Genomic DNA, 16,112 nt, shown 5'->3' on the forward strand with positions numbered 1-16,112 from the left:
CAGGTGACCCATTTTTTGCCCGTACAGATGTCATATATGATGTCTGGTTTAGAGCAGGTAGGTGTGACTTGGCTCAGATGGTCCTGCAGGCCAAACAGAGCCGTCTGGTAGGCCTAATTGGACCTACAGGTCCAAGGTCCCCCACCAAAGACAACAATAATTTCTTCCAAGTATGAAAGATTTGTCACGTGTCTTTGAGTGTGTGTGTGTGCGTGCATGTGTGAAAGCAGCTGTTATTAGTGGCTTATTGACAGATTATGGAAGTTGTTTTATCATCAGTAACTGGAATGTGTGTTTTTGTAAGGAAGAGAGTCACTTAAAACAGATGGAAGTTCTCTTTTGAGGCTGGAAAAGAGCAGGGTCAGATGGGATGCAAAAGAATATGGACTTTCCTAGAAGCTTGTGACTAACTGTTTAGACAACCAGCTTCCAAGAAGAACTGTGACAGCACCTTTAAAAAAACATACTTTTTTTAAAAGCTCAAGGGTAGCTTTTGCCACCTCCACAGGCAACTGGCAAAACACACTCTGGCCCCAAACCATCAAATTGGACACTCAGGCATCAACTTTTGAAATTCTTTAACATTCTTAAGGAATTACAAGACTGTTTTCCAGTTACTGTTCAACAAACGGGAAGCATCAGAGAAAGAGAAAAATATTTTTAAGCTCATGCATATCACCCCAAGGGGCTAATATTCCTCTCAGACAGAACTGCCACATGCTGTTGCTGCGATTCCCAACATTTGTTGGTAAGAAACAGGTGGATGTTTTTCCTCACTGACCGGCTGGCTCTGGAGAAATAATTTTCTCTGCTGATCATCTCAACAGAGCAATCCTAAGAGCGTTTACTCAAGAGGTAAATCCCACTGTGTTTAATATGGTTTATACTCTGCAATTGTTTGGTTTAGGGTTGCAGCCTAAGTCCTTGGGACTTTAAAATGGTTTTGGTAGATTGGCTACCAAAAGGTTGAAGTCCACAGAGATGTAGAGGAGGCATGGGGAACCACAAGCTGCATTAACCTGCCATTTTCCCCAGACACCTGATGTCTAGAGCTAGGTTTCTCTCTTGCATAGGGCAGCAGGAGGCTGAATAATGCATGTGTCCATTTGGGGGCTGAATCTCCAAAGCCTCAGCTTTTGACATATCAATACCACCATGTGAAGTCTAAGTGTGTATACACCAACCCAGCATTCCCAGTCTCAGGGTTTGTGAATGTGAATTTTAGCTTTGTAGTATAAGCCAGTTTTTACACCCCTCCCTCTCTCTATTCTCCATCCAGGCAAGCAAGAGGGACACATTCTAGCCAGGCATAAACATCTGGGGATGGTGAGGGTGCAGCTGAGGAAGGGTTGTAACCTGGGGAAGAGTCCAGAGGGCCAAATAGGGAGGCCTGGAGAGCCACATTTGGCTCCTTCACACCCCTGCATAAGGGTTTCATGGCTAATTCAGTTTGCAAGCATGCCCTCCATGCACATTTAACCCAGCATCCCATCTGAAAAATAGGCCCTGCTTAAATGGTCTTCAGAGACAAGTCAGAAAACTGCTCAAAGGAGTCATACCAACGATAGCAACTGTCAGACTCCAGAACTTAGTTGGATACAGCCATGGTGAGGTTTTGGTGTTCCTGCATGGTTTAGAGCAGGCACAGATTCAGTTTCAGAAGTGGCATTGAAAAATCAGAAGATAAGAAGCAACTTAGACCAAAATGGGAAAGCCAAGGATGAGCTGGGGATGAGAGTGGGAGCCTCTGAGGTCTTCTATTGTGAGAAAAACATGTCAGACAGAGGAGAGGTGCCAGAGGCTGAAGCTTCATAGGGCAGAGATGTAGAATCTGTGGTCCTCCAGTTATTTTTGGACTGCAATTCCCATCATGCAACTCCCCTGATCACTGGCCATGCTGGCTAGAGCTGATGGCAGCTGGAGTCCAACAAAATCTGGAGGACTACAGGTTTGCCATGCCTGATCTTGTGCATAGGCACTGGTCTTTGGGGGTCAGCTACTTAGCCAGTGCTGTACTTAGCCACTTGCTGTACTGAGCTCAGTCTGCAATGCTAGTAGCTGGCATAGTGTGGGTGGAGCTTAAAACCAGTCTTGAGTTTTAAAACATTTGCCCAGTGGCCATGCAGAGGAATGAGAACAGCTGGCAGAGGAAGAACAGAGCAGAGACACGAAGGGTTTTATCTAATGCTAGTCCTACTCACAGTAGACCCACTGAAGTTAATGGACACAAGCAACTTAGATTCATTTCAATGGGTTCAAGCTGGGAGAGACTCCCTGCCTGAAACCCCAGACAGCTGCTGCCAGTCAGTGTTGATAACACTGAGTTAGATAGGCCAGTGGTCTGACACAGCATAAGGCAGACTCCTATGTTTCTAGGGATGGAGCTTTCTGTCAGACTCTAGTAAAGCTAGCAAAATTTATTTCAGGCTTGTAATTTTTGTAGGTTTATTTAAAAGGCTGGTTAAGTTGGCTTGAGAAAGAGACACACACCACATGTGCTTTACAGCAACAGGATACCATTTGTTACTGGAGATTTCCCACCTTGGCCCTGGAATGTCACTCTGCCTGTCCAGCCAAGACCTGCAGAACTTTATGCAGCTAAGGCATTGTACAAAATAATCCAACTAAGGGTTCTCAACCTTTTTGGGCACATTGGTATCAGGTGCAACCCCAAGAAACTGTCATAGTCACTACAGGCATGTCACAACTCTCTACTCCCTAGCTGTAAGCACCTCTACCCTGAAATGGCACCTGTGCTGCAATTTAGGCTAAAGCTATTGGCTAAAGAAGGCTTCCCGCTTAATTTCAATGAGAAGACAAGCAAACTAAGGACTGCGGGCCGGATCAGGTCCAATTGCCTTCTGGATCTGGCCCACAAACTGTTTGGGAATCGCCACGTGGATCGCCAGCGCACACATTCTTTCCCTCTCCCTCACAAGGTGTTGGCGGCGGCAGCACCTCCTCCCTCCCTCCTCCTGGCTTCTCCCTGCCCTGCCTAGAGGAGGAAGGGGGCTGGAATTTGTTGGTGCCAGCAGCAGCAGCAGCGCTCAAAGCAGCTGCCATTTTAAGCACGCCGCTCATTGTCCCTCTGCTGCCGCCAGCTCCTGCCGCTCGCAAGACACAGGTAAGCAGCCACCAGGGCTCATGGTGCTCTTGAATCATCCCCCCCAAAAAAATATAGTCCGACCCTCCACAAGGTCTGAGGGACAGTGGACCTACCCCCTGCTGAAAAAGTTTGCTGACCCCTGATCTAAATGATAGTCCACCTGCATCATTAAATTGAGCACACACATTCTAAGAAACACTGGCATAGAAGCGACAAAACAAAACACCCTGCTGAAATCCTAGCAGAGGGCACAAAGGAGACAAATGCAAAAGGAACAAGGACAACTAGGGGAGGCAACAACTGACACACAGAGCATCACGCTTGTCTCCTTGGCCTTCAGTTTGACAAATATGTTTCTCATCACAAGAGGCCCAAATAAGAATTTGCCCCTAGGAACAAGCGAAACCGTGGCTGGGAGGAGACTCAGATGGGATTAGAGAGAGAATGAAAAAGGTCAAGGGTCAGGACTGTGTGGAGAGGGGTCAACGCCCCATGTATTTCTTTAAAAGCAATTCCATTCAAGAAACTTTTGTACAAAATAATCTGCGTCAACATGAGCAAAACGTGGATCTTTCATCCCCGTTGTTTCCGAGTGCAGAAATTTGGTGGCATCTCAGGTCACAGAAAGCATGGGAGCCAGGGACCACGGGTGCGTGCAAGTGAGCAGTGCTGCTTGGGACAGGAGGATGAAATTCCAGAAATTCTTCTCCCTCCCTCCTACAGGGAATATGTGAAGCTATTAGCATGTTGATATCCCGCCTTCCTTCCAATATGGAAGTCAAGGTGGCATGCATGGAGCACCCATAGGCATTCTACTACAGGGACAATGACCAAACTAAAGACCTTCTTAGTTACAGCAAAGTGGCTGGCTTGTGTGGCTTTGCAGTATTCCTGGGAACAATATGCTTTTTTCTTCTTAGCTGGAGGTGCTACAAAATTTCTGGAATGGTTTTACTTTTTCAAAACTGGACTTTTTTGTGTTTTTGACTGCAGAGGCAACTACTGATCTTGCTTAAGTTCCTTAATGAGAAGGATAGTAATGATCAACAAGATTCCATGAGAGGCAGCTGGCCCACTTCAACTGATCTTTCTCAGTAAAATGCAGACTTGGAAGAGCACTGATTGCAGCACCTAGGTTTCCCTGGACTAGCTGTGTGCTTTAGACACACCGTATTGGCCTGAATATAAGCTGCACCTGAATATAAGTCGCACCTTAAAAATTGGAGGGGGGAGGGGCTGCATACTGAGGGGGAGGGGAGCCGCGCTGTACTGCTGGCGCTCTTTCACCTTCCTCGCTCTCTCTCCCTTCCTGGCCTTGGAGGAGAGGACGGGGGACTACACACGGGACAAGCACTGCTTCACTGTGCTCCTGGCACTGATTGTCCCACACTCCTAGCTGAATACTGTAAGGTTGTGAATATAAGTCACACTTGAACTTTTCACGGTTGGAATTTGGGGAAAAAGTGAGGCTTATATTCCGGCCAATACGGTATAATTCACAGATGTTTGTGTGGCAGACATGAAGGTGCTCCTCAGTAGACTGGTCAATGTGGAAAGGGTGGTTCCTTAAAAGGTAGGACCATAGGAAGTTACTTTATATCATAAAACAAAGATTGTAATGAAATCAAGTTAAGCCAGACCATTGGTCCATCCAGCTGAGGATTATCTACACTGACAGGCAGTGGCTCTCCAGGGCTTCAGACATTAAATCTAGGACTTTCTGCATGCAAAGAAGATGCTCTACTTGCTACAGCTCGACCCCACCCCTTTTAAGAGGACACCACCCACCAAAAAGAGGGGGAAAAGCAAAGGAAATAAACTGATCCAGGAAGACCTAAAAAAAAAATCTACTGCAGGTTTTGTGTTTTATTTATATCAGGTTTCATCCATGCATGAGCCACTTCATGAAGAAATGCAATTGCAGAACAAGACTCTGGCTCCATGGCAGTAGTTGAGATGACAGCATAAGAACAAAAAGCAGACTTGCTGGATCAAACCAAAAGGGGTCCATCTAGTTCATCATCTTATTGTCACAGTGGTCAATCAGATGCCCCAATGGGAAGTCCGCAAGCAAGACCTGAATGCAATATCAACTCTCTGTACTTGCAATTCCCAGCAAAGTATTCAAAGGTTTGCTACTTTTGACAGTGGAGGTACAACCCCGGTTTATCCTTGACTGTTTCCAATTCTAAAGAGTTGTAAATACATTACCACAGCTAGTCTGTCTGCATTAGGTATCTGGGAGATAAAAGAGATGCACTGAATCCCCTTTGGACATGCATCTGCCAGCAGAGTAGTTTCCACCCTGGGGTCCCCCTTCTCACTATGTCTATGACGTGAGTGACTGTACCTATCAGTGTTCAAACCTCACATTGTTCTAATCTACGTGCATTTTGCGACAGGAAATTTCATTAGCGCGAGCAGTTTCTGCGCTCTGGGTGCACTGCTGCGCGTAAGATTTCAGATTAAAGCTGCCCAGTTGAAAGAAAGGACTTTTTTCTGCCTCCCCAATTCCACCTACTCTCTGAAGACTGGAGAAGAGACCCTCTTAAGAATATTAGGGGGGTGGGCAGGAGAAGGACTAGACCATGTGAAAAATGAAGATAATATTTTAGCTGCAGTTCATTCATTTTCAGCTTTGTTATTAAAAAAGCGTGCATAGGCATTCTGTTGCTGCATCCATAACCTGGGTTTAAAGTAGGGTTACCAGATGTCCCCTGTTCCCGGGGACAGTCCCCGGATTTGCAAATCTGTCCCCGGACAAATTCCATCCCCAGAATGTCCCCAGGTTTGCAAATCTGTCCCCAGAAAATGTGGCAGTGGCAGCCTCAGCAGCCTGGAGCCAGCCTGGTAGCACAGTTGGCTCTGGCTAGCTTCAGGAGCTGCTCGCTGCCGCCGCCACTGCCAAAGGGGAACCAGGGACATCCAGCAGTACAGATCTCCTGCCCCCTTCCTCCTTTGTTTTGACAGATCAGGGGAGGCTTGGGTGGGTGTTGCCCAGTTTTTTTAAAAAAACTGTGCATTTATGTTTCACAGGGTGTGAAAGAAGGGCTTTGCACCTTGCCTGGCAGAGAAACCGTGCTCCTTGTGCTCCTCCAGGACAACGGCTGGCTGCCTGCCCGCGACTCCCAAGCCTCCCCTGATCTGTCAAAACAAAGGGGGAAGGGGGGAAAAGATTGGGGAAGGCTCATTGCCCAGTTTTTTAAAAACTGCGCATTTATGTTTCACAAGGTGCGAAAGAAGGGCTTTGCACCTTTATACAATATGCATGTGTGCTTGGGCCCAGGGTCTTTTGCCTCACCATCCCCACTCCTGACTCACTGTTGCTACTCTGCTTAAGAAAAAAAAAGTTCCTCAGATTCATTGAAAAAAAAATCTGGTAACCATAGTTTAAGGTGCCATTTAGCTCCTAGCTTTCATATCTTAGTTTCTCACACTGTTACTTACTGTATTATAATGTGAGAACTGTACCTACTGAAATTTCCCCTAGGGCAGGGGTCTGCAACCTTTAAGACAAAAAGAGCCACTTGGACCGGGGAAAAAAAACCTGGGAGCCGCAAAACCATTGCGACATTTAAAACAGTGGGGAGTGTCAGGGCACACAATGCGCCTCCTCCCCTCGCTAGTATCTGCCCCGGAGCTGCGGCAAAGGTGTAAAAGAGCCACATGCGGCTCCGGAGCCACGGGTTGCTGACCCCTGCCCTAGGGAATGGGGTTTGCTCGTGTTCACTGCTTGATGGATCAGGACAGACTCTGGACCAGTTCAGATTTGCTACTTGTTATACCACCTGCACCTGGCAGTGCTGAGGTTGGGCTCGCTTGCTTGAGTCACAAGACTTTGCAGGCACTTTCTCCCTGCGTGCTGGGCATCTGATAGGTGGCATGACATAGCCCTTTCCCTCCCAGTTCTGAACCAGTTGACTTTTGGGTCCCTTCCTCTGAGGCAGTCAGAAAAACATACCAGGAATCCAAGTCACCCTTGCTCTCTTAATAAAGGGCTGCTAGAAATGGGATCAGCCCCCCCAACCTCTTATATAATCTTTTGACCTGCAGAACCCCCTTCCATTTACCAAACTTGAACTCCTGCTTTGTCCCTTAACATGCTGCCAGAGGATTAGTCACCAGAAAGGCTAAAATCCAGTAGGAGGCATTTACTGGCAACTCCCATGCCTTCCCTGCACTCCCCCCACTCCCAAATCTGAGAGAATGACAAAGTTGAACAGAAAAAGCCTCCAAGCTGCCCACCCTTAAACCACCCCCCCCACATTCACGCAAACAAGCCCTAAAAAGTATTTGTTTCCACCTGATATGAGCAGATGAGTGGGGAGTGGCTTAGCAGGCTGTGTATGGGCTGCAAGGGGGGGGGGAGGTACCCAGAAGCAATAGATATTTAAGATGCGGTGTGCGAGGGAGAGGCACACACATTTCTCGAGAGCAGAGACTCCGACAGGAGCGATCCACCTTTGAGAGACTTGATTCATTGAGAAAGAGAAAGAGGGAAACAATAGCTTTGGCTTTACAGAAAACATCTGTACAAATACAGTTCAACTACAAAAGAAACTCCTCCTCCTCCTGGGACAGGAGATAAGAATTTCTGAAGCAACCCCTAGGACCAAGTGAGTGGGGGAGCAGAGAAGAAGAAAAATCCCTAGACACAGCATGCAGACCACATTCAGCACTCAGCTGGCTTGGTTATGTGCAGTAACCATCTCTTTGGCCGTGTACCCAGCCTGGCTGCAGAAACCTCCAAAGAGGAAGGTGATCAATGGAAAGCCCAAGAACCTAGGCTGCTGTGAGGAGCTGAAGGAGCTGAAGATGCATGTGGCCAACCTGTCCACCTTGATACAGGAGCTGAGCAAGAAGCAGGAGGATGAACTGGGAAACGCCATCATGCAGGTGATGGAGCTGGAAGGAAGCTTCAAGCAGATGGACCTGCGCCTCAATGACGTGGAAGGGAAGTACTCGGAGATGAACAACCAGCTGGGCATCGTGCAGCTTCAGGCAGCTCAGACTGTCACGCAAACATCCGCAGGTAAGGAGGACCAGCGGTATGGCAAATAAATGCATGGAAAAATAGAAACTCATGAGGCTGCTACCCTCAGTTAGGACCCCCAATACTGCAAGCAAACTCTGCTGGGCAAAATGTACCCCAGGAGAGGTGCTTTTAAACAGTTGAAAGGGACCACAATCTTGTGCTTTTGCTTTTGAGTCGTTCGACTATTTCATTTACAAGAGAGCTTCAATGTTTTAAATAATAATAGCTTAGTTCTGCATGTAAGACCTGCAGACACTCAAAACACAATCGCTCTTTAGAATATCAGCAGAAAAGTGAGGAGAGACAGTCCTACATTGAGATTATGGTCTCTCTGTCTTTGTGTGTGCTTAAAGATAGGAAAGTGCAGCCAGATCCCATTCATGCTTTTTCCCAGAAGTGGTCTGTGAGGAAAGAGGGAAGGTTGTGAGCACATGTGTGATTTCGCACAAAGAACTCTGTGTGAGAATATGAGCAGTCATATCCTGAGATGCACGAACGCTAGGATTGCCATCTTTAACAAATGCTGGTTGGATTAAATAGTTTTAAAACCTCAGTAAATCAAACTGAAAGGCATTTCAGCTCAATGACAAAACACTTAAAAAAGAAAAAAGCCTGCATGAAAAATGTGGATGGCATCTTCTTCCAAGAGGCACCCCACCTTTATGCTCACTCAAGAGGGAATGTTGTGAGATATTTTACATATATTATCTGCACCATTCAAAAGAACCAAGTCACTATCTAGCTCGATACTGCCCACACTGACCAACAGCAGCTCTTCAGGATTTCAGGCAAGACTAATTTCCAGCCTTGCCTGGAGACCCCCAAAATTGAACCTGCTGCCCTCTGCATGCAAAGCAATTGTTCTGCTACTGATCCGCAGCCCTTCCCTAAAAGAAAATATGAATTTTCCTTCAACACTATATGTATAGCTATATTTTTAAAAACTCCACCCCAATAATCAATTAAAACTCATCCGATTTAATTGAGTAACATGATCTTGGTTACCACCTAGTCACCTTTTCCCACAGGGGCCACCCTTGGCTATATAGCCATACACACTTTTAATAACACACCTTTTAACTAGCCGGTTCATCATTTGAGGTTTACAGTGAAATAAATAATCAACTCAACTTAGCTTCTAGGCATGGTCGCCTGGAAGCAGCTCTTTCCCTCAACTGTGAGCAACCAAGCTACATACAAGTGTGACCTGGGGTGGGCAGGGAATCCTCACACTGAGGTTTTCGCAGTATTCACATAAATAGCCCAGAGTGTGCCTTCAAGGTAAAAAATTATTAAACCACATGTCTTGTTACAGGCATGGTAAGGCCACAATGCATGTGGAAGACAGCCACGTAGGGACTTGAATTGCTGGCTGCAAGGAAGCCCCAGTTGGCACCTAATCTTTCCTAATAGGTGGAAATCATTCACCTTGCACTCTGTTACACCTGTCAGGATGGATAAATGTTAACCTCGGGAAGGGCCTCTCCCTTCCCCTTGAAGCAGCTGGATGTTCAGTTCTTAACGTGGAAAGGGAAGCAACCATTTCCAAAAAGGCTGATAAGCTCGCCGGAGCGGGAATGTACTTTCCAAGTGGGAGCAGGCCATGATGGAGAAAACAGACCGTGCACAGTCCAAACTTGTCAGATGTGCTGATTTGGCTCATCTGCCTGAGAGCACAACTGCAAACTGGGGAAGCTGTCCCAGGCATGGCCATCCTATCAGATCAAGAGGTTGGGCTTTGCGGAATGGCAGCAAACTGTATTTGCCTAGCTATTCCCCATTGCTTCAGTCTGGGGGCTTTTGCAATAAGATAAGTTTTTGGAGGAGAAACTGGTTCTCTCTCACTCAGAAGTAGTAACACTACTGCTTCGCATCTGTGAAATGCTGTTTCTGAGTGTTCAGGTCACTTTACACAATCTTGCTATAGTAAATTATTGTGAGGCAGGCTGGTATGGGTGTGATATGCCCCTATTGCAGGACAAAGCATGCAGCAGAGAATGCCTGACCTGAGGCTACCTAGAAAATTCAAAGTGAGATTCAAACATGAAGTTTCTAGATTTGCAGCCTAGTCTGTTGGTTACACCAGCTCTTGCACTTGCCATTTCTGAACAGACAAGTACTTCTGCTACACTGCTAAAACAATTTCTCTTTCACCTTTAAAAGACCATGGTGAGATATGTTGCTATTACGTCAACTTTACAGCTGCAGTCAAGGCCAAGGGTTTGTAAGCTGCCCAAACTCACCCAGCCGAGCTGGGATTAGAACCTTAAGACCCCAAAGTTCAATACTATGGTTACTGGTTCTTTGTTCTTTACTAATCAGGATAATGTTTGATTAATTTTAGAATGTTTTTTTGTTAGGCGCACATGCCAAAGCCATCAAATCCCCCTTGTGCCACTGAGCCTCCCTTTCTGCTAGCCTGACCCCGCTCCAAGTCCTTGCTGCTCAATGGTTGTGTTTTTGAAGGGTTACAGAAGGAGCTGGAGAAGTTAGCGCCCAAAATCTGCACTTATATATGGACAAGAGAAAAATAACTTGAGCAGTCTCTCTGTAAGCAGGATCGCCCTCCTGATTCCATGTATGCCAATCAATTGCTGAAACAGCCTACTAGGTTTGGGAAATGCTTCTAGACTGCAGCCACCATCATGCAGATCTGAAGGCAACCCTGTATCGTGAAATTTTAAATGTTTAAACTTTTACAGTTTTTTATGTGCTGTAAGCCACCCAGAGTGGCTGGGGAAACCCAGCCAGATGGGCAGGGTATAAATAAGAAAATTATTATTATTAGCTCTCCCAAACTGGGCAATGGCTTCATTCACCAGTAGAACAGAGTTTGGCTCACTTGCTTGAGGAAAGCATCAGCTGCAAGCATCCTGAAGAGGTACACAGCTGTCCTCTTATTTGTGGAGCACATGGCTGTCTCAGTCACATAGGTTAATGTTGGAGGTGGTTGAGGCTTCATGGTCTCAGGGTTCCCCTTCTGGGTTTGAAATTCTAGGGAGGCTTCACTAAATATTGCAACGTAAGTTTAAAACTAACATGCTGTTTTTGGAGGAGCTGTAACATAAGCAAGGTTACATTTAATAAAAATGTGTCAAAAGTACAGTGGTACCTCGGGTTAAGTACATAATTTGTTCCAGAGGTCTGTACTTAACCTGAAACTGTTCTTAACCTGAAGCACCACTTTAGCTAATGGGGCCTCCCACTGCTGCCGCCCCACCGGAGCATGATTTCTGTTCTCATCCTGAAGCAAAGTTCTTAACCTGAAGCAATATTTCTAGGTTAGCCGAGTCTGTAACCTGAAGCGTATGTAACCTGAAGCATATGTAACCCGAGGTACCGCTGTACTTAAGAACTTATCACAATTTGTGGGTTGGGGGTGTTGAATACTCGTCAGTCATTGCTAAACATTTGTTGCTTCCCATTCCACCCCCTCCATTGACACAGATGCTGTGTACGACTGCTCGTCGCTTTATCAGAGAAATTACAGAACTTCAGGGGTCTACAGACTTCTCCCTGATGAATTCCTGGGAACGCCAGAAATGCAAGTAAGACGTCTTAATACAAATGCTATGACTTACTTATGCCCCAGTTATAGTCCAGATGGGCAGCTTTGGGCAGCTTTCAGGACAGGTTCCTATGGAAGGAGCACACATTTGCTCTCTCTGAGCCTCCATGACCCACAGAAGGTGACCCTCTAGGGGTGTTGGTAAGAGCTTCTCTACAATGGTCCAATCTATGCGGCTGAATGGCAGCAGTAGGGAAAACTGTCCAGGATTCCAGGACTGATAGAATGACACTTAGGATTTTTTTTTTTTTTAAAAAAAACATTTTGATGTTCATGGATTTCCCTTTCTTGGTACTCAAAATGGCTTTCTGAGAAAGTAGCTTCATTCCACCTGTAGCATCACAGAGAACATCTCTCCTAAACTAAAAAGCAGCTGACCTCATGGTAAATGCTGCTACCCAGTGCCTAAAATCCCTTATTCTGCCATTACTAATAATACATGTTTCCACTTATATTCATACTAATATGGTTTGTGGGGTGAGAGGAGGGGAAGAACAGATATTCAAATCAACTGAACTATTCAGTCCAATTTGGCAACAACAAATACTTGCCCCCTCCCCAAAAGGGGCCCAGACAGTCCCTAGTCTCCATGAATGACTGGAATCAACACTCTTTCCCATCGCTCCAGGTATACTGTGACATGGAGACTGACGGAGGAGGCTGGACAGTCATCCAGAGGCGTAAAGTTGGCCTGACTTCCTTCAGCCGGGACTGGAAGCAGTACAAGCAAGGGTTTGGCAGCATCCAGGGAGACTTTTGGCTGGGAAATGAGCACATCCATAGGCTTTCCCGCCGCCCGACAGTGCTGCGTGTGGAGCTCGAGGTAAGGGAATGATTTCAAAAAAACAGGCTAACTTTTGGTAATTTATCTACATTGAACAGCTGAGGAATTTAGAAGGACGAGCAGTCTCCAGCAGCAATTTAAGATACAGTCAAACCTTGGAAGTCAAATGGAATCCGTTCCGGAAGTCCGTTCGACTTCCAAAACTTTCGAAAAACCAAATTGTGGCTTCTGATTGGCTGCCATGTTGGACGTTCGGGTTCTAAAAGAACGTTAGCAAACTGGAACACTCACTTCCGGTTTTGCGGCGTTTGGGAGCCAAAACGTTTGAGTTCCAGAGCATTCGGGATCCAAGGTACGACTGTATTGCAATCTCTAGGTACTGCTTTACACAGGCATCAGTATCTGGGGTTGGCAAGTAAGATATCTCCCCCACCCTCCATTATGCCCTCTTAACAGTGCCCTTAAACTCAAAAAGCAAGGGCACATACCCAGATGTCCTCAGCGGCTGCTCCACAACTACAGAGGTATTTTCCTTTGGAAGTCTTGCCAAACTGCAGGCAGAGCATGAGGTTTTGCTGAAGGGAGTCAGCTATAAGAAGTAGCTTCAGTGGAGCTAGCAGACAAGTTGCCCTGTGGTTGAACACATGAATGAAATGCAAAACGTTGAGGAAACGGCCGTATCGTTTCCTACGCAGGAATCCATCACATCCATTTGAAAGAGCAATGGATGCCTGAAGATATGGCACTCCTTGCAAGGAGGGATAGGTGCATACATTCCTGGAAACGGTTTCCCTAGATAAATTTGCTAACAGAAGATGTTTCCTCTTCACCTTCATCCACCTCCTGTTTACCCTTGCAGGACTGGAATGGCAACATCCGCTACGCTCTGTACAACCACTTCGCTCTGGGCAACGAGCTAAACAGCTACCGCCTCTTCTTGGCCAACTACAGTGGCAACATTCCACATGACTCCCTGAGGTACCACAACAACACAGCCTTCAGCACTAAGGACAAGGACAATGACAAGTGCGTGGATCACTGTGCACTGTTACGCAAAGGTAAGCATGTAGATGGGATCCTCCTCCTACCCTAAGTTTTAGCTGAACAGGGCTGAATGCCATTTTGCAATTTAGAAACATTTCCAAAACCTGTATTCGCTTTGAAGTTGTAAGCATTGCAAGAACAATGACAACTACAAAATGTGATATGCGAAACACTTTCTGGAGCAAACAGGAACACAGGAGGCTGCCTTATAAAAGGTTAGACTATTTGTCCATCAAATTCAGGGGAACCTTTGGGCCTCTAGATGTTGCCGAACTACAACTCCCAGTAGCCCCAGCAAGCATAGCCAATGGCTGGGGTGATTGGAGTGGCAGTTCAGCAATGTACTGGGTGGGGGGCAAGGTTTCCTATACCTAGTCTAGGCCAGCTGGCAATGGCTCTCCTAGATCGTGGGCAGAGAAAGCTATTTCCCATTGCCTGCTACCTGACCCTTTGGCTCAGGGGTAGGCCAATGCATTAATGAAACTGTGTGTGCCCCAGAATGCTTTGCAATTTGCTTGGTCCCATGATGGCAGATGTCAGTGCAAAAGGAGGTTCCCTGGAGGCGAAAAGTTTCAAAACCCACTGCTTTCGAAGACAGATCAAAAGATTTTCTCCGCTTTTGTTTCTCAACAGGCGGCTACTGGTACAACTGCTGTACAGACTCCAACCTGAACGGGGTTTACTACCGCAACGGAGAGCACAACAAGAGCACAGATGGGATTACTTGGTACGGATGGCATGGTAAAACCTATTCCCTGAAGAGGGTCGAGATGAAGATTCGGCCGGTAGACTTCAAAGCCCAGAGGGATACCAATAAAGTGGAGTAAGGCAGCAGAGACACAACTTCATGGGGGACAGGGAGAAAGATACACACAAATGCTAACCAAAAAATAAACCACAACCACTGGTCTGAAATACAAGGGCTGTACTTCTGCATCTTTCTCATCACAACGCTCTCTTCCAGTAGGATGTTCAAATGTCCCAGGACATGTAGCCCCTGGCAAGCAGCATCCTCATAAGAGAAGGATTTTGTTCCATTCACAAATATCACAGAGTTGCTATAGCATTTCCCCCCGGAGTACAGGGTTGCAAAGTGCGGTATTAACTTTCCCAGCTTTTTTAAAATGTCCACCTTGCAATCACTCCCTGTTTTAGGTTGACTCAAGTGCACAGATACAACAACAACCAAAATGAGGTAAGGGAATGGGGGGGGGGGGAGGGAAGTGCTGAGTTAGGAAGATGACTGCAAGCGAGGTGATCCTCTTTTCAAAAGCATAGGCCCACAATTTAAAAGAGAAAAAAGAATCAGATTGGGACGTTGGATGAATCGTAATTGGAGTTCCCCCACAGATCTTCCTATTGATGAATGGAGAGGGGCATCAAAGACATTCCAGATTTAAAAGCCTACTATTTATGCCTTGAGCTTTTTTGTGTGTGTGTGGGGGGGGTACTACAAAAGGAAGGTGCCAACAACAATAAAAAATATACATTAATATTCTGAGGTTTTATAAGCCAGGGATGAGAAACCTCTTGCAACCCAAGGGCTACATTCTATCACAGGCAACTCTAAAGGGGCCTCAAGACAGTGGTGGGTGTGGCCATAGGCCAAAGTGGATTGAGCAATGGATGCAACTTTTAATCTTTCTACAGCAGGGTCCATTCCAGTCACATTAAAACCAGAGGTTTCTGCACACCAACACACATCTCCCACCCACAGACACTACCACAGCTCAAAGGCACATACCACAGCCACCCAAAAGCACCCAAATAGGCTGCAGAGCAGGACCAAATAGAGATGCCACAAGGATCACATGCAACCACCAGGCCTGAGATTCCTCAGTCCTGTTAATATACTGTGCAGTGTTCAATACAAATAAAGAGATGTGAGGAATAATATTATGCACACATTGCAATGCATCACAACTGGGGAAACGATTTGTTTTAAAAAAACACAAGTTACCAAGGACTCCTCTCACAGCTCAGTTCCCTGCTTAACTTCGTTGCCAGAGTGGGTTCATAGTTAATATATCTATTTTTTATTCACTTTTTATTATTTACAAGAGGAATCTAGCATAATTTAAAGTTGCTGTCTTGGCACCAGAAGACATTGGTTTCCTGGAAAGTGTCTTGTACATGTTGACTGGCCAAAACTTGGGACCATCCCTCCAGGAGCATATTGTTGTTAAAGATGGTTGCTGAGTGGGTGATGCTCCAGGTGGATCTGTGTGTGTTGTAAATTGAAAGAGCGCTCTGTACAAAATCTGCCATGCCTCCACAATGGATTTTTTTGTTTTTGTTTTTTTCAGATTCTATAATAAACTCTCTTGTTTTTAAACTGGGTCTTGAGTCTTTTGTCAAAATACCTAACAAGCAGGCAGATTAAAATCAGAAGTCCTTGAAGAAAAGAACAAGCAAGGCTCCAGGAGAGGTGACAGTATGCGTTGTGTGGCAGACACAGCGTCTGAAAATAGCTCAGCAGGCAAGAGAAAAGAGCAATGGATGGATATGATATGGAAAATGAGAGACATGCAGAAGATAACAGGAACATGGCAGAGATAAATTGGGCAATGCACAC

General features: G+C 46.0%; 2 protein-coding genes across 5 annotated transcripts in view; one reads left to right on the top strand and one right to left on the bottom strand.

The window, feature by feature from the left end:
* The window catches only part of MTOR (mechanistic target of rapamycin kinase), a 100,039-nt gene that overhangs the window by 37,541 nt on the left and 46,386 nt on the right, over positions 1-16,112 (bottom strand). The window lies entirely within an intron of this gene.
* On the top strand, positions 7,318-15,872 carry ANGPTL7 (angiopoietin like 7). Its single transcript, XM_083512703.1, has 5 exons — positions 7,318-8,138; positions 11,589-11,689; positions 12,338-12,532; positions 13,353-13,551; positions 14,171-15,872. The coding sequence occupies exons 1-5, from the start codon at positions 7,766-7,768 to the stop codon at positions 14,362-14,364; spliced, it is 1,062 nt and encodes a 353-aa protein (XP_083368829.1). The 5' UTR covers positions 7,318-7,765; the 3' UTR covers positions 14,365-15,872.

The sequence above is a fragment of the Podarcis liolepis genome (assembly GCF_965112155.1).
Source record: "Podarcis liolepis genome assembly, chromosome: 7".
Taxonomy (NCBI): Eukaryota; Metazoa; Chordata; class Lepidosauria; order Squamata; family Lacertidae; genus Podarcis; species Podarcis liolepis.